The sequence below is a fragment of the Bemisia tabaci genome, chromosome 2, assembly GCF_918797505.1.
Source record: "Bemisia tabaci chromosome 2, PGI_BMITA_v3".
Lineage (NCBI taxonomy): Eukaryota > Metazoa > Arthropoda > Insecta > Hemiptera > Aleyrodidae > Bemisia > Bemisia tabaci.
In genome coordinates, this window is record NC_092794.1 from 47,506,033 (window position 1) to 47,531,105 (window position 25,073).

The 25,073-nt window shown below is 42.3% G+C and overlaps 1 protein-coding gene across 40 annotated transcripts in view; it reads right to left on the reverse strand.

Moving 5' to 3' along the window:
* shot (dystonin-like protein short stop) overlaps nt 1–25,073 on the reverse strand; it is a 236,492-nt gene that overhangs the window by 70,909 nt on the left and 140,510 nt on the right. For all 40 annotated transcript variants that reach the window (XM_072297436.1, XM_072297427.1, XM_072297425.1 and 37 more), the window contains 11 exons: nt 13,158–13,321; nt 7,376–7,491; nt 6,587–6,690; nt 5,676–5,891; nt 4,762–4,892; nt 4,088–4,345; nt 3,516–3,723; nt 2,746–2,874; nt 2,177–2,416; nt 748–989; nt 21–249 (listed from right to left, as the gene is read on the reverse strand). In XM_072297436.1, coding sequence (XP_072153537.1) covers nt 21–249; nt 748–989; nt 2,177–2,416; nt 2,746–2,874; nt 3,516–3,723; nt 4,088–4,345; nt 4,762–4,892; nt 5,676–5,891; nt 6,587–6,690; nt 7,376–7,491; nt 13,158–13,321 — 2,037 coding nt within the window. The remainder of the gene's footprint in view (nt 1–20; nt 250–747; nt 990–2,176; nt 2,417–2,745; nt 2,875–3,515; nt 3,724–4,087; nt 4,346–4,761; nt 4,893–5,675; nt 5,892–6,586; nt 6,691–7,375; nt 7,492–13,157; nt 13,322–25,073) is intronic.

Consider the following 25,073-nt stretch of genomic DNA (forward strand, 5'->3'; position numbering starts at 1 on the left):
TGAGGAGAATGAAAATTTACATTGTTTTGTTTGTAGGCACAAACGGCATGAATTGTGAGCGGTCTGTTGACTGGCTGACGTCTTTGTTTCAAAGGCACAACATCGGCGGCACGTTCACTCAATTGTTGCACAACTGTTCCGTAAGCATTTAGCTCTTCTCGCAATTCTTGCATGCCACGTAACAGCCGCTCTCCTTCATCCAAGCTGAATTCTGATTGGCTGTAAACAGTGTTAAGAAGCTCATCTCGCCTGGAAAAATGAAGTAAAAAAAAAAAAATTATAGAAGCATTAAAATCTAACAAACATTGCTCCAAGTTTATCATGCCAATCTGCATACTCTTTTAAGTTTCATTTTGCATAAAAATTTCAATAACAATTGATACTAGGTGCACTTGGAGTTAGAGGACTCATATGATGAGAATTTGTAAAAATTTCCTCGAAAATTAGATCACATTCCAGAATTCTCAGCATAGTTTGAATTCCCAGTATTTCCAAGATGCTAGACATCCTGACAAAAGTGCGTCATACATGAGCTAAATGCAATCGCTGTTCTTAAATTTTTGAGCAATTATGTTAAGAATTCTTTTCTTAAGGTAATACTTTGGCAATATAGTAATTAAAGAAAAATAAACAGTGAAAGAAGAAAATTTCTTCTAAAGAAAATTTCTGAGAGGGAATCCTCAATTTTTTGAGCATTTTTACCCAAAAACAGCTAAGAATTTTAAAACAAGGTGTAATAGTACTCACTTGTTGAGCCATAGTTCAGCTTCTTTGACATCCTTGAAGAATTGGTGGTAATAAGTTGCATGCCTCAGATGCGTTTCCAAGGCCAATGTAAGCTGGAGGAGCCAAGCCCACTGCGATGTCAGCGCAGCCATATGGGCCTCAATTGTCTTGTGGCCAGGATGATGTTGGAGAAGAAGACTCTCACCACGGTCTTGGACAGCACTCAACTGAATTTCACGTTTTTCCAATTCTGACATTAAAGACTGCAAAACAGAATAATAAATATGTTCTATACTTCGGTTTAAAATTAATGATGAATTTAATAGAATAATTCCTTCAAAATTGCTGAAAACTTAAAAAAAAAAAGAATTATGAGGGAAGAGACCAATGGTGATCTGGCTCTGGTATCCAGATTAGCGACTTCATGTGTTTTGAGATGAGATACAAAACAGAGAAAATAAATAAACATCCAGAGACAACGCTAAAACAATGAAAGAAAATGAGAAAACGGCTAGCACTGTACTAACTTATTAGCAGCAAAGGACTGAAACACTTATTTCCTTGGATTACAAAATACGTGAAAGAACATTCATATCATTCAAATGCCACAAATTCATAAGGAAAACCATCAGAAACTAAGGTGCTACCTCTGAGAGATATTTTGAAAAGCTGAAGTAGAGCGCCTCATCGATGTTGTACTAATACAAATACAAACGTCCAATAAGTAATCCATCACTATTTTCAAAGCACTATTTATTTGACATCTATTATTACAAGGCCTGGAAAATTTGTGTGGCATGGCAGGAGAAATTATGGATACAGTGCATCTAAGATTACATTATAAAAAAAGCAAATCAAAGAAGGGGAAATACCTCAAATCCTGTTCCGTATGAATGCTGAACAGGCAAAAGAAGTAGAGGTGTAATAAATTAGATTTCAAATAAAAATTTACAAAAAATACCTACAAAACATTATGATAAAACCTTAATTTATCAAGTTTTCAAGGGCTGGCATACCAATTCATTAAATGGCAGAATCCATATTTCAAATCACCAGTACTGGCAAAAGAGCAACAATTTGAACTCACAAAATCAAACTAACAGTTATTTTTAATCTCAAAATGCCCTAAATTGTAGGACTCATCTTTTGAGTCTCCATGTTACGACCAATGCAAGTGATCGCAATAAAATAAGATTACACTATGGGCACTATCTCAAGTTAATGCACAGGAGACCCATAAAATTCAAAATTCAGTCACTGGCAAAAAAAACCAATGTAAGAAAAATCCTGAATGTTACTCTTTAGAAGTTAGTTTCTTAGACTGATGGCCTGATATACCACTGGCAGTCTGAATTTTAAATAAAATTTGTTTCCGTATTACAGAATCTTCCACGTGCTTGATTATGATGACGACAGGAAAAGCACTCATTTTATAGAATGTTGGACTCACCTCGTAATACTGTTCAATGGCTTGAGTGTTAAGTTCCTTGCTTGCCCAATCACGTGATAGTTCTATCTTCTCTTTTTCGCTCAGCCACAGCAACTGGTTGGTGCAAGACTGTACGAAATCCAACAGTGTTTCCAGGTCAGAGACCCGCTTGTTAGAGGTAGATAGTAGTTCAGCATACAGTTTCTGAAGAGTGTTCAAGTGCTGAGTGTACAGCGCTAACTCATCTCCATGGAAGTTGTGCTATAAACGAGACAAGCATCATCATAAAGCATTAAAAAATTACTCGGGCTAATGTGGTTCTTTTGGCATCAAATCAAATGAATGAAAAAAAAAACATACTAACAAACAAACTTCGAATATTGAATCCTTCTAATTGAACCTTATAAAAATGTTTGAGCTGACAACAATTTGTTCAGTTTGACAATTTAGGGTTTGAGTCTGAGTCGAATATTAGAAGGAATATTCGAATTGGCATATTCATTGTTTCAAATACTTCCCCAGCCCTGGATATGGGCAAGAGAAAGAATTGAAAATGAAATCAAAATTTTTAGGGTAAGAGAATATTTTACCTGAGCATTAATACAATGTTCTACTTTCGAATGGAATTGCTCGATGAGCCTATGCTCTCGTTGGTGAAGTTCTATTTCCGTTTTAACTCCTGAGAGATCAGCACCATACTCAGCTTCTTGAATTTGTTTCTGTAAAAAATCACAAAATATTCTGATACATTACTTGGGATAAAAAAATACAGTAAGAAAAGAAATCCCTCAGTGGCGATTGAATCTCACCACAAAGTTTCAAGAATCACAAATGAACGAATTATTATTGATGTTCTTAAAAACTTCTAAGGTATAACCAAAGGTTTTTCAGATACCTTAGTTATAGAGGGCAGATTAAGTGAATAAGTTTAATACATTCACTGCCGTGCCACTTATAGTGACTGTTGGTTGCGCCGGACCTGAAAATCTCATTGACCGGTGGCGTTTTCTTGCGTGTTTTTCTGGTTCAACAGGGACGATTTTGAAAAAAATGCATGGAAGTGAACAAGTTAAATGAGGTGTATTTCTGAATTCCCACTGGAACTATCAAATTATTATTAAAATTACCTTAAGGGTCCAAATACCGAATTTTTAATACAAAAAATGTCTTGTGAAAGATTAGATTTCAAGAATTATTCTACAAAATTTATCCATTTACGTATAAACTCTTCACTTCAAAATTATTTGAAGAATTGCCAGTTGGTATTCTAAGAATAATTTTAACATATGTACAGCCCAAAAAAGATGCATGAATATTCAACTCAGTTTAATATCTAAAAAAATAAGGGAATAATTATTACCAATTTATTGCGGCACCAGTCGATAGCTTCTTGGAGGGCTCTAAAATGAGTGTTGGTGTCAACCAGCCTTGTTTCAAGAACAGTGCGTGTTTGCCGAGTAACTGTCCTCTCCTCAACAATTGGGAATGACATAGATGCTAGTGGCGTGATTAACTTTGAATGAAGCAAAGAACGCAATGAAACCCAACGTTGATGCAATTTAGTCACCCTGAAAAAAAAGAGAGAAAAAATATATAATCACAGCCACAGCTGACATGGATACTGCAATTAATGACCATGCTGGAAAATTGCTTGTGAAGCTTTCCAACTTTCATGTCTAAAAATACCTGTAATTTTTTAGAAATCAAACACTTCCAATAGATAAAGGAAAGTATCTTTAAATAAGTTTTTGAGAAAATATTCTTCGGGCAATTTTTCTGTGAAAGTAAAAATTTTTCCCCCTCTCTTTTTTCCTCTTCTTTTCCCACTAACGCTAAGATGATAAATGTGGATCTCATCTTTTTGTATTTCCCAAAATGTAGAGGTGCTTGGTTTAGAGTTACTATAAGAGAAGGGACAAATAGAGACCACACCTTTTATGTAGATCTGAAGCTTGAGGATAGCGACCGTCTCGGAGAGTTTGTACATCGGTGAACAATGACTGGATGTTTTCCTCTGTGAGGCGAAGCTCCTGCTCAATTAGATCAACGTTGTGTTTGGCATCTAAGGGATGAAGTCGCTCCAGTCGTCTGGCTTCTTCATTAATTTTAACTTCCAGATCTTCTAGTCGCGTATCAACCCTTTTCATTTCGCGGTGCACTTTTTCAGCAATTCGCTGAAGTCTGTCTAACCTGAAACATTCAATACCAGGGAATATGTAGTTTTGCAGTGGCTAATTGCTACGTTTTGTTTCATCCTACATTCTAAAAACATATTTTTGGATACTGTACATGGTAATTTAAACTTCTCCTTAAATTTGATGTGAAGCATTAGGATACTTACATGAGGAGGCAAAAAATTTGAGATAAAGATGCCACAGCTGTGATACGGACTATCATCAGCTTGTAAAATGACTACTAGTCCTTTTAGGACATGAAACTGATACGCCAGACGAGGAAAAATAAGGAGTGCCGTCTGACTCACCTTTGAAGATTTAACATCAGATTTGTGTTAAGCATCCCCCCAGATAACATGATGAAAGCAGATCTGGTTAATATTGCCGAGATAAAGACAAAAAAGACACAGTTTCTAGAGAGATAAATATTACCTTTTGATTTCATCTTGGATTGAGTTGTCTCGTTCTTGATGAGCTATCATAAGTCGACTCCAATTCCGTTCTAAATTGTCGATATGAAGCTCTGGATCTATGTCTACTTCACCTACTGACTCGTATATTTTCTGAAAGCAAACATTCATGGGAATTAGAAAACAATTTCCTCAATTACTTTGATAGAAATGCAGCATATAATAATGGACTATGCATCAGGATCCAAATGAAATTGGTGCTATCCAAAAATACCTTTACAATGGAACTTAAAGAAGTCTTTCAGAGAACATTTTGATATTCTCATAGACTTCGCAGAGAAAAAGGTTTGTATTGGAGCAAGTAGATAATGAATATTTCAATATGTACATATTTTACTTACAAGAGGATCTGATCCTGCTGTAGTCACCAAATGGTCTAAAACTTTTTCCACGGACTCTGTGGGAAAATTTCCAAGGCACAATGGAAAAAACAAGGAGAACATGGTGATAATGAATCCTTCCGAAGAGTCAATGGAAAAAAATTCAGCCAAATTGGAGCAGCAGCTTGGGAATTTCCCCTTGTTATTTTCTCACTCTGAAATCCATAGTCATAAAAAAGAAGTAAAACTTATTACCTCTTCAGGGTATATTTCTGATCCAGTAATTTTTAATTTCAGTAAATATGGCTGATCTTACAAAGTTCTGCTATGCTCAAATTTAAAGAGATATGGCCGAAATGACCAAAATTTATTATTTAAATGGGAAAATATTAGATGGAGCCAATTCGAATTTATAGAGCTTCACAAAAAACTTTGGTAACAGAATATTTTAATCTTAAAGAGTCAGGATTACTTGGCTGCGCTCATTATGAGAACTCAAAGATACTCTTTTTAGTACAGAAAGTTCTATCATTCAAGGACTTTTGGAGGTACTCACTTGTAGTTCACGATATAGCGATTGTATTTTTTGCTTTTCTCTTTGTCGCACAGGCACTTCTTCGTTTCGGAACCTACTAGATTCCGTCGCTAATTTTTTCATTTCTATTAGAGTTGAAGGGAACGTTCGGTCAGACATCATAGCCTGGTTCTCCTTCATCCACAGATGAAGGGAGGTTGCTAATTCTCGATATTCTTTCGTTCGAGCTTGAGATTCCTGAGAAACACAAAGAAAATGATGTAAACCAACAGGACATACGAATTCTTTCAGAGATGGTACGCAAGAGACTAAATTAGTCTTCGTAAAACTGATATCAGATAGTGTCCTTTGACAGCCTATCTGATCAAACATTTGTCCTAGAAAGGGCATCTTGGCAAAATCGTCTCGAAACTATCAAATTAATAGTCAATCTTGATGCTAGATACACCATTGCAGTTTTTTTTTAAAAAAAAAAAAACTATTTAGGAGATTTCAAAAACTCCGGAAACAGGAAAAAATCCTAGCGAAATTTCTTATTTAGCTTGGCAGTTTTCATTCATTCAGTGATCAGGGTCGCACATGAAACTCGTAATGCTCTGAGGGGGGCAGGGTGTCTAAGCATACATTACATGTGCTTTAAGCATCTTTACAAAGCTCAATTTTGTTTTTTTTCCCATCCCCATTATTTGAAAAAAAAAAAAAAACTTACTCGGGGGACTGTATCTCTGAAATGCTCTCCGGGTCAATAAGTCTTATTTTGACCAGAACATTTGCCCTCTGAAATCATGCTGGTTAAACCTGGGAAACCCTGTAGGCCTGTGTCACAGGTGTGTTAAGGGATGTAGAGAGAATGTAAAAACCCCGATTTTTAGGATTACGTACTTCATGAACTGCCCTCTCGGCAATTAGAAATTGGAGGTAAAAATGCTTACGTTATCATGGAGTGGGTGAGCTGCAGGTGGTTCAGGGAATACATCGTACAAGGAAGAAATGTATGTGATAATGGATTTTTCATCAATTTCGTGGGTGTCAACATCTGAAAATCATCGAATGAAAAATTGTGAGAATTAGTACACTAAAAAATCGAGTAAACAAAGAAAAGGATTCTTCAGACACACAACTACACAATAATTTTGACAACTGCAGAGGCGATAACTTTAAAATGTGTAATATTCGTTCACGCTGTGTACGTCTGTTGTTAACGTTGTGCTGAGCATGTGGAAAGATTAACATGATGAAACGATTTGAAACATTGGATCTGAATTTGAATAGAGCTCAAAAATGTTTTTCATGAAATTTTTAGAACTGGGCGAAATTCTAATACCAGGCCATTCTTTATGGTTATTTGATAAGTTTTCATGAGAAATTTTTAAACCAGTTCGAATTTCGATTTAGTATCGAATTATTTGTGGGTAAATAAATTTCAGATTGGGGTAAACACTCCAATTGTGATTAGATGAAATTCATATGCAACCTCGTCTAGTGGTGTGGTATGGCACAGCATTATGAGGTCTCTTTTTGAGAAAGTAAGCCTTCCATTAAGACCTACCAGTAAAATTCAGCCCTAACCCTGTCTTTTTTACCCCATTGCATTCCTGCATTTGCCAGGATTAGATAACTACTATCAATGGCTTATACTGATTTATTACATTAAATGATATCTTCATCTTTCAAAATCCACTTGGATTATTAATTTTTAAAGAATAGGAGCTAGAATTTACCTTCAGGATCAAGGAGGCGAGTGACACCATACTCTCTTTCGGCAGTGTAGAAAGCGGTTTCGAGACGCTCTCGCACTGCTCTGGACCTGATTCCACGCCAATCCACCAAATCTGGTCTGAAACATTACACAAAACAACATCATGATTAAATCTGAGAAAAAAAATAATGTGAATCCAATGCAAAAAAACAAAATGAATACATTTTTCTTCGGTCGTAGTTATTGGTTCATAGAGCTAAGTCCAAATATTTTTCATCCAAAATTGAATCAGTGCTGTGTTCACAGCCACGAGGTATGGCTTTCTTGTCTTGTGACTTCCGATGGTTTTACCTGCTTGATATATCACTCTACCGTAACTAAAATCCTTGATTCTGAGAAGTCTTTATTTTAATAATTAAATATTAAGCATTACAATTCAATCGGGCGAGACAGAAGTTAAGATAGGGGGTTAACTCCGTGTGTCGCCTAACGATGGGTGCTTGATGAGTTACTAACAAGTTTCATATCAGAGTTCCGAATTGTATGCTCAGCAGGCATACAAATCGACAAATCATGATTCATGAATGGCTGGGAGAGAACTTCGCTAAGCGCATTTTTCGTTATAAAATTAAAGGTTCGCTACAATAGTTTCTCAAAATTTTGGTCGCGAGTCATCAATGGGCGAATCCGAGCGTTGACTTCAGTGGAAAACCTTTACACTGAAGGGACGATAGCTCTAAAGACACTGTCACTGACGCCACCGCTACTGGGCCTACGAGGCACTTCTTCTCCTCGGTCCACCATACGGCGAGGGCAATTACAATATCGCACAGCGCGCGCCGCGGCGATGATGGTCAATGGTCCTATGAATGCATGAATGGATTAATACGCGCACGGCGCAAGGGAAGGGGTGTCCAAGGATTCGAGACTTCATTCAGAAAAGAACCGGGTGTTACGGCGCGGCGTTGCGTTATGACGTCAGAATGCAACGAGACGGCGCATGCGCGGACGCAGTGAAGGTCGGACCGATCCACGCAGGTCAGTCATTCCCGTCGACGGGTTTTGAGACCCTACTGCGCAGTGGCGGCGGGAAGTTTGAACGCAATGTATTACTTTCGGCTCGAAGCAGATTCTACGTCATACTGGTTGCGATCGAGCGAATGCCGGGCGGAAGAGTGCATTTCAAAGAGATGCGCATTCACTAACCCACGGGCTGATAATTGAAATTGATAGGCAAAGGAGAAATGAAGCGATCCTATTGGTCAGAACGGGAGATTGTTAAATGGACTGAAGAACTAGCTACGTAGGGCTCTCGCAGGTTGCCGTTAGTTAGCCACTCACTTACTTCCTTTGTCGATGGCAACCACCCGCTTCCACCGATAGGATGGCTCCATTTTCTCTTCGTCTTCTTTGTCTATCGCTCTGTCTATCAATTTCAATGATCAGCTTCCTGTGTGGATTGTTCTTGATCGACGCCCAGAGTACGAGCTCCAGGTGGGTGTCATAAGTCGTTGCTCAACGACGATCGTAATTTCGTAAATTTGCGTTTTTTCATTCAAACTTGTAGGAATATTTTTACGGTCAGGAATGCCACAAATTTAGAAAATGAAATTCCCTAACATTTCCCTGATTTTTTTGACAATTTGAGTAAAATTCCCTGACAAATGAAATATACAATAGGGCGAAAAAGACATAATTTGACAAAGCTTTTAGACAAAATTTGTTGTTCTAAATGTAAAATCCATTCTCGAAAGCTAATAAAGGTAAATTAACACATTTTTCTTGACATTTTCGTCATTTTCCCTGACACTTCCCGGTTTTCTCGGTATTCCCTGGCTGTGACAACCCTGCACGGTCAGCTGACGAAATACTCGCGCTGTAAGCGAACGAATTCTTTCCTGTTTGCGCAGCGTGATCCTCAGGTATGGTTCCCGCCCCAAGTGCATCCACATCCAACCAATCCCCCCCTTCAGGGAGAGAAGGGGTTGTCATCCGAGCGACTCCAGTATTTAACCGGACGCCGGACGCGGCGCGGCGCGGCCCGCAGGATGAGGAAGGTCATCGAGCAGGTGAGCGTGGGAGGGCGACGATCGACGGTGAACGAAAAAAAATATTGTTGTATTACTTTTGCACTAATCCGAGCCCGCGGGCGTGTGGGTGGGTGGTCGACAAGGAAAACGATGTTTGGCCGCAACGTGAAGGTCGCGATAGCGCGACCAGGATCTGGGTCACGAGGCTCGCGCAATGCCCCTCCCCCCGCGGGTCAGCTGCAGTAACGCACCCGGGATCATATTTTCGGTATGACGGCGCTGCGTAGCGGCTCTCGGTCGAACAGGAAATAAAGGTGCGTTACGTAGTCATACGTGATGACACGCGTCTGGAGATATTCGAAAATCGAGAACTGAAAGAAAATTAAAAAAAAAAAAACGCTGTACCCAGCGAGCGTTAAGTTTTTTTTCATGTTTGTATTGAGAGACAGCAGCCGCCCCTCTTCTTCAACTTATTAGGGGAAGTTTTAAAGGATTAGGCTGTAAGGAGGCTACCGCCACCTAGAATTTCATCCGGATCTCTTGAGCTTTCGGCCCAAAAGAAAAGAGAGAAGAAAGATCTTTTTGGGACACCGAGACGACCGCTCTGCATCGTATCCGGCGCAAGGATCTAAGTTCGCCAAGAGTGTTAAGGGCTGGGAACAATGACGAGAAAGTTCCCGGGGATTTTAAGTGCCGGGAACAGTGACGAGAGAGCTCCCGGGAAAAATGAGTGCCGGGAACGGGAAAACTCCCGGTGGCACCTCAGAGTATGATTAACTATCGTGTATATTATTGTGATCAGCGTGAAAGTTTTCCGGGAAACAAAATTTAAGCAGGACGCTCCCAGAAAGCTAACAGTTCCCACGTCGACCCCTAATTCGGCTCTGATGTGGTACGGCGATCTCTCCGACTGGGTATCTGCGGGCTGATTATTGAAATTCATAGACAAAAGAGGAAAAGGGAAAATGGAGAAATCCTATTAGAGGAAGCGGGTGGTTGTAATAGACAAAGAAGGACCATTGCAAAAGTAGACCAACTAACTAACGGCAATCCACGAGGGGCCCAGTACTTAGTCCATCATTTCCTCCTAAGTCTAAAAGAACCACCCGTTTCAACCAATAGGATCGCTCCATTTTCCTTTCGTCTAGGGCTTTGTCCATAAATCTCGAAGATCAGCCCGAGGGGGCCTTCTTAGGGTCTTTTTCAAGCATCCTGTTACAGGCAATGGGTCAGTTGCGCTGGTTACAGAATCGTGATTTGATGCTTGGTTCTTGTAGATAAACTAATAATAAAAAGACTGTCCAAACCGCAACTTTCTACGTTTAATAATAACCGAGTTATCGCCCTTTGAAAAGTCGGGTTTTTGACGTCATCCACCGCGATGGTTACACCCTAGGTTCTCTCCATCTTGCTGTCATCCGAGTTTCACATAGAATAACCAGTGCTTATGTGCGTCACATCGACTGATTAAAGCAAGGTGAAAGAAACCAAGGAAGGGTGTCACCACCACGGTGGGTGACGTCAAAAACCCGTCTTTTCGAAGGGCGATGTCTCGGTTAATATAGAACGTAGAAAGTTGAGGTTTGGACATAACTTATTATTTTCCGTTTATTCACAAGAATCAAGCATCAAAACACGATTCTGTGACCAGCGCGACTGACCAATTTCAAGTTCTAGCTATCCAGCTTCGTTCGGTCGCTTTCTCATCTGATGAGGGGCGATTGGGGCTCTTTTTTTCCGATTGCGTTAACGCACACACACGCATCGGTGCGCCGGTGGGTGGGAAGGTGGAGGAGGGGGGGGGGGGCGGCAATGAGCCGTTCAAAAATGGATCCTGGATCCTCGAAACGTCACCTTCGCCTCCTAAAATTGGTCATGAGCCCGGCGCAGCTGCCGAGCGTCTCCACGCGCCATCCGACTTCTTATCCTCGTGTGGGCACGCACACAAGCTCACATCCATGCTATAAAAACTATGGCTCAGTTTACGCGACGCACAGTGGATCGAGTAGATTAGAGAGGTCAGCCATGACATTTTTTCATTAAAACTGCAAATTTTAATGTTTATTACGACACATTTTAAACTATAAGAGGTGTTTTTAGTAGAAAATTTCACGAGGAAAGAAATGGAACCACTTTAAGAACCTCAATGTTATGTAAAAAAAGAGTTATAAGCGTTCAAAGTTTCCAAATTTTGTCCAACCTCTCCTATTGACTCGATCCATTGTGCGACGGACGAAATCTAAGTTTCTCGTAACCTGGATTTTGAGCAGAGTGAATCCTATCTCATTGTAAGGAAACTTCAGCTCTTTTACAATACGTTGTTTTCTGCTGGTTTATGGGACTATACGCCGTTAGGACCTACAGTCATCTACGGGCGAATTTTGGTGAGTGGGTTTGGTCGAGTTTTGTGACCAGATCGGCTGGGTTGCAAACCAAAGGAGATAAACACTTTGCTGAAGCCAAGAACTCAACTCAGTTGCTGGATGAATTTTGGCCAACGTTTGCATCCACTCACTTTTCAACCCATCTTGGGACGAGGGTCGAGAATTTTGGAAGGGAATTTCGTTTTGTTGTAATGGACGTTGGCAGTACATAACTTAAATACTTCGATCAACCACATCCATTCGCAAAAATTCATCATATGGACTATATTTTTTGTCCATTTTTTGGACATCAAGGGATTTGGGCATATCCATGCTCCAGGCTTTTCAAATTACTTTGGATCAGCGGTTTCATTATGTTCAAATGATTTGTCTCAGGTTCGTGGCAGGGTCGAAGTGGCGTGCGATGTATCGCATCGACTAAGTAAAAAATATAATCAGATTTCAACTTTTAAGCTCCCCCAAAAAGACGATAGTCCCTGCGCATGAGGCTGAAGAATTATTCTGCAGAACAACAAAAAATCGCAAAATTCGGAGAAATGAAATCAGGATTTGGCTTGGAAAAAAACGTTCACGAGCGTCGAGTCGCGTCGCGGGTGAAGCGTCGTGCCTGGCGAGTCAAAACGCCTTTTCTTCCATGCGTATGCAACACGGACATCCGTAAAGCCCGAATGGTTGCATCCAGACGTTAAAATAAAAATTCGTTTGGTTCGCGTCGCATGCGATAAGTGAGGGGGGTTTTCACAATCACAATTTGCACGCGTTCAACTGAGAATGAAACATTTCCAGGTGCTCATCATTCAATTCTCGACAACAGCTATTCTTTTTTATAAAGTGTTCCCCTATTTAAGACTCACAGTGTCACTCAGAGCATCCTTCAGGGAGGGCAATCCCCCTCCCCTGCGTTTCAAAAGGCTTACAGTTAGATAAACGAGAAAAATTGATCGAATTGCTGAAAACTTACTGAACCCTACACACTTAACTTTACTTGGATATCATGTTACGGGTCATGTCGGGTCACCCCCCCCCCCCCGCTTAGGTGAAATGACGTTACTGCCAGCTATTGCCAAATTAAACTGGGCAATTTAATTTTTTACAATAGAAGATTTGTGCGGCTTTCTTTGAAAATGTTAATGAATCCTCTCTGTGCTTTGCAGAAAATTCACTGAAAGCACAAAAATCCGCACAGCCGTTCTTGAGTAAAAATATAAATTGCCCGATTAAATTTGGCAATGGCTGACGTGGCTTGGTTCCTTCCTTCTTAACGCGGTTTAATTGATGACTTTTCCCTGATATCCTTGACCCGATGAAAGTCCCTTTCCATGCCGAATATCCTGTTTCTCCGGGCCAGTAGACTCCCTGTTTTAGAATGAGTTCAAGTGGCGATGGTTACCTGTTTCTGTGGATGATGGCGTTGAAAGCGAGTCCATCTCGCCACGATGAGGTGAAGTCGTGGACGCGGACGCCGGGGTAGCGGGAGGTCGTGTGGCGGGCCCAGTTCAGGAGCGCCTCCTTCGCGCTCACGTGCGGCTCAGCCCCGACTACGATGTCCGATATCTGCACAAAAACAAAAACGAAACCATTAATGCAACGCTCAACCGTAAGTTGCAGTCACAACATACAAAAAAACAAAACACGAAACAATCAGGAAAGCTCCAATACGTAGGTAATAGAGAAGCGCTTAACGAGTACGGCACAAAAAGCACAAGGACAAGATTTCAAAGACGCAGCTCAAAAGCTGCATTTCAATGGTAACGGTAACGCGACAGCTGTGTCATTTGGTGGCGAATTTTAACAGGTTCAGCAGAAGTCATCACCGGTGGCAAAAAGTTCGGATGAAAAGAACTCTATACCTGGACTTTCAGACATGATGATAAAATAACCCGGAAAAGAAAATTTTTGGCATTCTTTCACACAGTATGGCAGAAACATGAAAAAGTAAAAAAAAAATAACACGGCGATGGCACCCGCCCCTGCGCGGAGATCTGCTTGGTTTCGGACCAACCCCCCTTATTTTCAGAAATTCTCTTCGACTAGAAGTCCACCAAGCAAAACCTACGAAAAAAAAACCAAGAGCGTATCCCTGCGAGCCTGCGACAAAATAAAAATGATAGTAACATAATGATAATGCGATATATTTGTGTTAAACTGACAGCTACGCTCGGAGTTTACTCAGTCGTCGGACATTTATTGTGTTTCTGAATGAACATCGATCGATTGGCATCATAGCACACCCTAAAATGGCACTTCACGTCCACACTCGTACCGATTACAGAGAAAAAATTACACAATGCAATTACGCAAACTTCCACTATATTCGTCAACCGACGGAGATAAACCCCGGTCTTGGAGGATGAAAAATTGTATCAGAACATTACCGTGCGGATCTTTGACTGACGCAGGGAGCAAAGCCGTTTCACTGTTACCGTTTTAACTTTGGCTCATCCCAAAATAAGTTCTCAAAATGAGGGTATACAATAATACATAGAGTACTGACATGGAAAGAGTTATGACAAATCGGTAATTTTGACGGGAGGACATGAAGCTCTTGGGGCCCAAAAGGGCTGCCTAGCTATGAATTCAAATTATTCAGAATGATTAATTATTACAGTGTTTGTGACCCGTCGTTCTTAAAGCCCGTATTTGACTTAGTTTTTGCATATTTTTACTCATTCCTGAACATTCTTAGTCATTTTGGTATGATTTTGGAATCTGAAAATTGGCAGCGGAATTTGTACAGTATTTTCTTCTTAGTGGGTTGGCTGCCCTTTTGGGCCCTAGGAGCTCCATTTTTCAACGTGTAGGTTCTCTCCCCATGCAAGTACTGTAGGTGTACGGATGGGCAAAATTGTGCTGGTTGGATTTGCGCCATACAGACCTTAAGGGTTGCCACAGATTTTAGAAAATTAAATTCCCTGACATTTCCCCGATTTCCCTGACACATTTTGGTGGAATTTCCTGACAACTGAAGATATGCTAGATGGTAAAAAGACATACTTAAAAATAGTTTTCAGGCATTTGTCGTTCGAAACATTGAAGCTAGTTTAAAAAGCAAAAAAAGGTGACTTGATAATTTTTCGTCATTTTCCCTGACATTTTCCGGTTTTCCCTGACTTCTTAAAATTCCCTGACATTTCCCGGTTTTCCCATTATTCCCGGACTGTGGCAACCCTGGACCTAGACCAAAACAGATAATTAGGAAACAGTTCGATTTTGAAACCTATGGGGAAATATGCTACGTTTCGTTGTTATTCTAACGTAAGGGCGTACCTCTACTTTCACATGAGCCCCGAAAAGCGTAGAGTTGCACGGAGAACAAGGCTCACGAAGAAATTGAGATACGCCCTTACGTCCGCGTAACGACAATAGGGCCGAGGGATAGGAGAGCAACCAAAACGTGGTTGCCCGATAATGCGGACAAATGGCGATACAATTATGGGTTACGCCGGGAAGGAGGTGGGTGATTTCCGCGACAGTCGGACGGGACAGGGTGTAGGAGGTTATTGTCGTAGCGGAAATTCGGTGGGGAACACCTTCCTTCCGCCTGCCGCCCCTCCGACGCAACGGCGCGGCGCGGCGGCTGCACTTACTAATAATGCCGTGTTTTACGGAAGAGAGCCGTATTCGCAGCCTGCGATGAGCCTAGAGACACATAAAAGCATGTACTAACCATGGCTCATACAGAAATGCACTTACGGTTCTCTTCCGTAACACGGCAGAACAGTGCCTGCCGCCGGCCTGTCGTCCATGCCTCGATATGTTTGATTGCTATGCAGTGCTGCTGTCGTTTGAAATATTTTAAAGATGCACGGATTAGGGTTGTTGGCTAGATTATTTTTTATCCATCCCCTGACTTTTTCTTGACCCCAGGGTGAAGAAATTTAACTCCTTAGGGGTTGTCCATAAGTTACGTAACACTCTGGAGGGTGGATGGGACATTCCATTTTTGTGACCATGCAAGACAAGACGTAGAGGGATGTCAAACTCAGCGTTACGTACCTGCATTTCAACTTAATTTCTTTTTTTCATTTGACACTTGATCTTTTTTTCCTTTCTAAATTTTCCTCTTTCTTCAAAACGCATAATAATTCCATTACCACTTATTATCCTAAGTATGTATTTTTTTCATTCGTTTTACTTACGACACATATTTTCAACAGTCCTTTCCTCAAATGCTCATTTCTGAATCAAATTCGCCCTTTCCCAATCACATTCGAATTTAATTTATTAGCCTGGGCAATTTATGGAAGCCATACGAGCATTAACTTACAATCCACTTTCCGGCCAAGTGAGTTACTATAGTGTTGCCTTGAGTTGGAATTGCAAGGGAGCTGATGAAGCGTTAAAGTCACTTTGTCGCGTCTAAATGAATTCCGAATCAGCCTGCCATTTCAAAATGATACCACTACTTGACCACTTGGGAGCTCGTGTTGCCTACAGCAAAAATTGCAGGCGAACTGCCGATGCGCTAGAATCACCTCTCCACGTTCGGGAAAAGCGTTGCAAAGAAGGGTGGATGTGAAAAAATAGCAAAATCGCGTGACGTATATATGGACACCCCCCTGACGGTACAACCCAGTTTATCAATTTGTTTCCGATGAGTAGCGACAGTAGAAGAAAAGAAAAAACTTTATTAATTAACGTTCATTTTGCTTCGCCTGACGTCCGACAAGGTTTTGGTAGCCTGAGATCAGACCCGTTGAAAGAATCATCCTGCTAATCGACTGATTGTCAGATGGATTGACTTGCTGTCTCGGGCGCGCTCCACGAGATGACGTTGCATCAAAAATAAGCGTCTCGTTCCTTTTCGGCGGCATGGCAGTAAAGAAATTCAAAAACCTAAATGACCGCTTGCTGCAGAGCTCAGCGCAGCATTTGACTGACTTTAGGGGGTGTGGCGAGTGGAGAATATGAAATTAATTCTCCCTTTGATTTCTTAGTCCAGGGCCGGATTTTCTTACTTGCCGCCCCCTTCTCATTCGTTTGGAAACATCAATAAAAGCCATCAAGTGAACGTACCGGAGGGGGAGGGGGAGGGGTGCATAAAATGCGTTTACTAGTGTTGCACACATTTTTTGCGAAAGCCCTGTCAACACTACTGGCAAAAGTTCACGGAACTTTGCGCGAAAGTTAAGTTCCGTAACCCTATCTCTGTGTAGACAAGGCCTTCCATTTATGAGAAATGAACGAAAAAATTATGAAAAAACAAACATAAATGTGATTAATAAGTTTAACTTCCGCCGCTGCGCACTGTGTTTGGCGCAATGCGTGAAGTATTCCTAGTATTGTATGCGCTATGCGTTTCACGCCGACCGCTGCTGCACGCACTGTCTTTGACGCAATGCGGGAAGTATTCATGCAGTCTTGTAGGCGCTGTGCGTTTCGCGCCGACCGCACCTCACCGCACTGTCTTTGACGCAATGCGGGAAGTATTCATGCAGTCTTGTAGGCGCTGTGCGTCTCGCGCCGACCGCACCTCACCGCACTGTCTTTGACGCAATGCGGGAAGTGTTCATGCAGTCTTGTAGGCACTAATGTGTGTTACATGCCGACCGCCGCGCCGCACGTTTCTCCTTTTCATCTCAAGTTCTCGTCATCATTGCTCTCTGCGCCGCGCCGTTCCAGGCCAAATTCCGTGTTCGGTTTCTCTCTTAGTCTTAACTCGACTAATTAAAGGTGCTGTCTATTGTATCACAGAAAGACGGCAAAATTAGAGATACACTCTCAGGAAATGAGAGATTTGGTCACCTTTTCTCGTTTGTATTTTTTTTTTCTGAATCCGATTTTTCTTTATGGCTACGTTTAAAAAAATTACAAAATTTGCCGCCCCTCTTGCCGCCATGGGCCGCGGCCCATGTGGCCACCCCCTATATCCAGCCCTGTCTTAGTCTATCGTGTTGTCTGTCAATTTCAAAAATCAGCACACTGACGCTCACGAGACTTAGCGTCGACATCGTAAACGGCCTGTTGCTCTTCTTTGATTAATTTAAAAAACCATTTTATGTTACTGAAATCAGACATACACATGAATGAATTGCGCTAATTATGCGAGGAAACGCCATAATAGCGGTGCAAAATAGTTCACCACGAGACATTGTAACGAGAATGAGAGCCGGGAGTAGTGACGAAGTTGGGGAGGGGGTCCAGAGCTTCGGTCAACACATTATACGAGCTCAATGAACTGAACACTTTCTCCCAAGTTACCGCTATTAAGGCCAGCACTTCTAAAGCCCCTCTCACTCTGCCAGTCTGCAAGTTTAAGCGGAATTTTCTTCATGATCCGATACACTCTTTTGCCAGCACAGAGAGTCAGAGATTCTCTTACGTTCCTGAAAATTGTCCTTGTGTGATTCATCATTTTCCTGATGAAAAATAATTCTGTCGGCTCTTTTTTTAGGTTTTAACACACGTTCAAGGTCCCTTTGGCTGCACTGAGGCCAACTTTGTAAACAGTATCGTATATCACAGACACAAATAGAGAGGGATTAGACAAGCATGAGTATGCGTCTGATACAAAATTTTGTCATTTCTTTTAGTGTAAATATCGTTCCGTTCAATTTTTAAATCAATTTATAATCCTCCTTGTAATAAAATTTATAGTCGAGCTGTTCTTCCCTCGTTAATGTATTTGAGATTAACATAAATTCAGTTCATGCTGATAATCATTCCATTTACATTACACCACTGAGTTAAAAAGTTGGCAAAAGTTGTCTCTTGGTTTCGCAAATTAACTTTGGTCTGCAAAGACAATTGCTCTAAACTTTAGCCATGAGGCTCCAACGAGCGAATCTGAGCGTTGACTCTCGAAATCATCTTTGCGATAACTTAGTGGAGGTAAAAATAAAGCGTGGAAGCACTGAGCGTGTCTGAAATACATTTTTTCTCGCCCCAGTGCCGCTTTGTCAACAAAATGTCAAAAGGCAAATTTCCGCGCGTGGATTTGATTGAAACGCTATGCTGAAGTCAAAAACTAAACTCATTGTCAGTTGCTGGATGAATTTTGGCCAACGTTTGCATCCATCCACTTCTCAAACCACCTCGAGAGGGAGCTTGAGAATTATTTTTTTGGGGGGAGGTGGTCACCATTGCTGCCAGCATGAAAACCAAGCGTTTTAGACGCACCGTCGCGCGTCATCCGGAGTGAATTTAATTTTGTTGTAACGGAGGTTGGCAGTAAGTAAAGAAGTAGTAAGTAACGTGAAGGAAGGTTCAGGGGGACAAGGTGAATGGCATCGAGACGACTGGGACTGCCGAACATTCCAGGAACCCGGAAGGCGGAGGGACGAATGATGCAGACTTGGAGGTTGATGACGTTGCCTGGGCGCCTGATCTCGTGCTCCAGATACATTCCGTCGATTCCTGCAATCAGGTCGCGCGGCCCGGCCGCCGCCGCGCCGCATTGGAGGCTCTACGCTGATTTACGGGTAGGAGCAACTCTCTTCTACTCTCTCGCATAAGTACACAATCGGACAGGCAAGCTGCAAACTTGCTCTAGAATACCTTCAAGTTTCGTTCCTCGTTCCGATCGCACTTTCCTCTCTCGGACTCCCATTCTCTACTGAGCCATAGGCAACACCGCAACACACTTCTTCCGCTCTTCCACCCGCAATCCGCATCCAAGCCGGCAGGATTTAGCATACTTTCGGGATACGTCCACATCCCTCGTCCTTCGCGCAGAGGAGAGAGGGAGCCAGTGGGGAGGGGGAGAGGGGGCGGGAGAGATCTAGGCAGCGCCCCCCCCCCCCCCCAAAGATCTTGGCTCCTCCCAATAGATATGAGGGATATTATAAATTGCAACTGGATTTATTTTTCGGCGAGAAAAACTCAAAATTACCGCTTGGACGACTCACTTTTCCAAAATTTAAGGAGGAGGAAGCCCCCTGGGAAAGCTACAGAAGGCCCTCTTTTCCCAAAACTTTCCTTTGTGCTGGGGGAATTCCGCATATCTTCCTTAGTTAAGTGTCTTCTAGTGCAACGCCCTCCCCCACCTGACGAGGTGCAACGCTAAGTTTCACTCGTAATGGCTCATCATGACCAAAAAAGCGAGCAGTTGACCACATTTTGAAATCAGGAGCTCCAATATTTGGCTCAGTTAAGGAACAATGTATAAATCATTACTTCCCTAAGGCACATCAGTGTTCCTACGGATGAGCCAAAAATTTTGGTTCCGAGTAGCAAAATGTAGTCCAATTTTTCAGCATATCTAACTTCATTTGCAACTACCAGCCTAGCAAAAGCTCACGTCAACATCCGCATAATTTGGCGAATTTTATGCCTAATTTGTTGCTCATCACGTTAGGTAAAAAAAAACGTTAGCCTTCACCTTCAACTCTTGACTCGCCCGATTTACATTGCTTGGATTTATAGAGCGGGACTACTTAAATATATTGCCCTCGGTATCGATTGATGGTTACGGCTGGCTGATACCAGAGCGATGATCGATGGCGACTCGAGAGCGGCAACGCTGAAAGGCCGAACCGTTAGTTTTCTTGGAGATCAATGGGCTCCATGCTCGGAGTTGCACGCCGCAACGCCACGTCGTCGCGAACGAACAATGCGAGAACAGCGCGGTGGCACGTCGTGCTTTGCGATAGATCGATCGATCTGCCATTTAAAATTATGAAAAAGGATCGATTATCAAGTTATTCGCAACGGACGCCCTCATAATCGATTCTTTACCATGGCTTCGAATGGGAAAATAACGAGGGTCGATGATTTACACATAGCAAATTGGACAGCGAGCTGAGCCATTGGCCGTTGACGACGTAACGTGACGAATTGCGTCAAGAACGGCTGATCCAGCTGTTAGAAATTCCTAAAAATTTACGATCGAAAAAATCGATTCGAAACCCATTTGAAAAACTGCGCATTCTCAGCAGCATTGCAAGCTTTATACGCCCTTCAGGGTTCGATAATATTCCCGAGCTGGCGCAAACGGATTTCTTTTTTTTTGGGGGGGGGGGGGGGGAGGGGGCGACGTTCGGCATAAAAATGTTAAAATAAACAAATGTTGATTAAGCCCTTCTTAATACCATTTTAAACTTATCTTCCCGAAGGTTTATCAAAAAACCTGCTGACAAAAAAAAAAAGCCATCACTATTTGAATCAGCGAGAACGAAAACACACCAACTCGAAAAAATAAAAATGATCATGACTCACACGAAACTGCACAGTAGGCGAGGAAGTTAATCTAAGAAAAAGTTCTTCGGTGCCGAATGACAAGTACTTAAGGACACTTTGAATTACCAAGTTGAATTACCATAGATGCGAGAATTTCAATGACCTTCGTAAAAATTGACTCTCTTCAATGAAAATTGAGCATTTTCGAGTTACCGTTCGGGGTGTTTTCGTCCTCACTAAAGCACTTTTTCGGCTCGCACAAAATTGCTGAAAGCATGGAACTATTTCAACCCCTGCGCACTTTTACCGAGGAGGTCTTGAAGTGACGACGGTGTAAATTCACTTTCCAAGAGGACGTCATCAGTGGCGTGGCGTGAATTCCGATACATCGATTGTAATGCCATTTAAACCTATGGTGAAGAATCGACTCTTAAGGTGTTCTCTGCGAACACACTATTTATCGATCCTTTTCCATAGGTTCAAATGGCATAACAATCGATATATCGCAAAGCACGCCACGCCACTGGACGTCATGGACGGTGGCGGCATGGCAAAGCCTGAGCTGCAGCACAGATTAGTGTCCACTACCGCCATCGCCACTACCAGCACCGATTGTGAGTCGTTGCCACTCGACCGGAGAATTATGCAATATCAAGGTTAGGGTCTCCACCTCGACGACCCGCTTTTTGCACAGCTGAGATCCGGTCCCGATACCCGGGGCGTCCGAGGGGACGGGCCGAGGGGGGAACGCGAGCATGATGGACATCACAAATTCGCGTCCGAACGGAATGGGTCTATTGCACGCAAATGCATAGATTTTCTTCCGGAAAAATCACACACAAATAAAAAAGCCTGAGATGCACTCTCTAGCACGCAACGTGGGCAGTTTGCAACACGTTTAATCGCATTTGATAAAGTTGACACGATTCTGACCAAAGTTTGCCTACAACAAATTGGCAATAGAAACCGTCTGACTATAATGTGCTAGATGATACCACTATTCGACCACGTGGGAGATAGTGTTGCCTACACAAAAAATTGAAGGCAAACTGATATGACATTAAAGTAATCTCGTCCCGTTTGGTATTTCCCGTTCCGCAGGCAGTTTTTCATTAATCCCTTGTGACCAAGTTTACCTAGAAAGAAATAGGGTCGTGTTAAGGGTGGCGCTTTAGGGACGGCTGCACCAGGTGCTGATAAGTTAGATACATTCTTTAATTTTCCCGTACAAGAGAAACCCTGCGGGCTGATTATTGAAATTGTTGGTCAAAGCCATAGACAAAAAAGACGTTGGGAGTATGGAGCGATCCTGTTGGTTGAAATGGGTGGATCTTATAGACTATGGGAGAAAATGATGGACTTACTATAGGGTCTCTCGTTGGTTGCTGTTAGTTAGTCTATTCCCTACCTCCTTTGTCCATCGCAACCACCCGCTTCAACCAATACCAATAGGATCCTTCCATATCCATTTGGTCTGCTTTGTAAATAGCCTCCACTGGAAAAAACACATTGGATCTGGAGTCTAGACTCTTGAAAACATCGACAAGAAAAAGTACTCTTGATTCAATCAGATTTAAGCTTAAATTAAGAACCAAGCCTCTTAATTTGAGCGGATTTCCTTTTGATTTAAGCTTAAATCTGATTGAATCAAGAGTATTTTTTCTTGTCAATGTTTTCAAGAGTCTGGATTCTAGATCCAATGTGTTTTTTTCCAGTGCTGTCTATCGATTTCAATAATCGGTCCGCTGATTCGGTAACTTCATTGAGGCTTCAGAGAGCAGGCGCCCTGGGAGGAGGGGCGGAGGCTTTTTCTATATAAACGATTGATATTCAAGCGGACAGCGTTGACTTCCTGGCCGGCAGGAGCCGACCGCGACCAGCGACCACGTCACGAGAGGACTCCGGGGATGAGGGAGCCGGCTGTTGCACATCCGCCACGGGCAGCGTCACGTCATTTGCATGTAGGCCGCCGCGCTGCACGACACGACAGCGACGACGACGCTCCTGGCCTCTCGCGCTGGAGAAAGGAATCACTTTCCGGAGTCCCTCCGGAGCATCGCGCGTCCTCCTCGCCGACAGCCCAAGGTAGAGAGTATAGAGCTTTCTATACTCTATGGCCGGAGGCAACATTCAATCACATTGAATGGTACATTATACAGGGTGTCCCAGGATTAAGTAGGAATATTGAAGGAGTCGATTCTTCGGGTCAAAAAGAGACGTTTTTGTGGTATAACTTTTTTTTCCCCCGAAAACGCTTTCCCTCGGGGCCACGGCCCCCCTAAGTTGGAGAAAAAAATTGTTTTTCCAACACTGCGACAATGTTTATCGACCAATATTCATGAAAATTGGAAGATAGGGGATAATTTTTAGCGCTTTTTTCATTTTAGACCTCCGACAAAGGGAAAACGCATTTTAAGGGAGAGTTTAGGGGGGAGGTATCGAACCTGAAAGTGGGAAAAATTAATGTTTCCAGCGAACAATATATTTTTGACGGCACAACTAGATTCAGGGTTGAAAGATATCGAGAGAATGTGTCTTGCGTTTTTTCGCAATGACTCATCGTTTTCGAGATAATAGGACTGAATGGAGTGCGGGTGGCGCGGAGGGGGTGGGAGGTGGCCTCCAAGGAAAGCGTTTTTGAAAAAACGTTATACCACAAAAACGACTTTTTTGGACCCAAAAAATCGACTCCTTCAATTTTCGTCCTTAATCCTGGAACACTCTGTAGATATCGGGCAGAACTGTCGCATGGGGATACTGTCACCCACGCAAACAGAATTCCCTCGGTGATTGAATGATAGGGGTGGAGAATAGAGGTATTCTACGGACTAATGATAAGATTCGCCTTTTTTCCATTTTTTCCAATTTATGGTTGGAATTTTTGAGGTTGGTATGGTGCAGGATAAAGAAATGATGTGGTCAGGAAGAAGAAGAGGGAGAAGGCGAAAAAGATATGAGAGAGGAAGACGAAGAGGAAGCAGGATGAGGAAGAGAAAGAGAGATGAAATTCGTAAAACTTATCATTGGCCCGTAGAAGAAGAAACACTTGAGAATATCGTACAAAAGTGGCAACTGCCTCGACTGAATTCCACATTTCAAGAAACCAGCAAGTTGTCACCGACTCGACGCACCTTGACGGCCGGCGAGAATCGATAAAGCACGAACTAGCGGAACTTCCCGTGGGATCGGATGTTGTGGTGAGACTCCGAGGGCCGCCATAAACTTTAGCAGGGAACTAGTTTCGGAATTGGAGAAGGCTTGTGCTTTCTTGCCTTACACTGAAAAAGTGTTGGATTTTGATCTAACTTCTCAGTTCCGGAGAGATCTGATCGAAAGATCATTGTACGTGTTCATGCTAAATTGGTCCATGTACGTGGGGTTCATGGGCTTCTTTTACGTAATGGGCCAGGGGCCGGGCTCCGTTATTTTTGGGCAGGGGCATAAAACCTTCTGATACACGCTGAGAGAGATATCTGACGAATACGTTTTGAGTGATTTGCAGATTTAAGGCTGTCAAGTGATGGATATCTCAAACTCCTTTCGCGAACTACCTCCTGCAAGAACACGGAAGCTGTCAAATTGGCAATATTTCAGACAGTAGTGAATTAGGTCATTCATCGTGTTTTTAAAATTTGTCATCTTACTTCGCATTCCTGAAGATCCTAATCAAATGAGCACGATCCCAGCATCTAAGTACGTTTATGTGACGTCACTAGAAAAAAAAGTGGCTTGGATCTAGAGTCCAGACTCTTAAAAACATTGTCAGAAAAAATAGCCTTGATTCAATCGGACTTTCTGCTTGGATCAAAAGTAAATCCGCATAGATTGAGAGGCTCGGCTCCTCGATTCAAGAAAAAATCGCATTGAATCAAGAGCATTTTTTCTTGTCGATGTTATCAAGAGTCTGGACTCTAGATCCAAGCGAATTTTTTTCCAGTGATGCGCGAATGACCGATTTTCTCCAAAAGACAGTCCCTTCAGGTGAATTCAATTCCGACGTTCAGGCTGAGATTGACCGGGCCAGCACTGTCTCCCGACGGTTTCTCAGGTCGTTCATGACAGCTTTTAGAAGAACCCAGACGGAAATTGCCTTCCATATCTACTGTCATTTACTTAGTAGTTGGAAAGCGGTAATGTGAGGCTTGGTCTCCTTCGCTGAAAGCTCGCCGTGAGGATCACGGTCTACGGT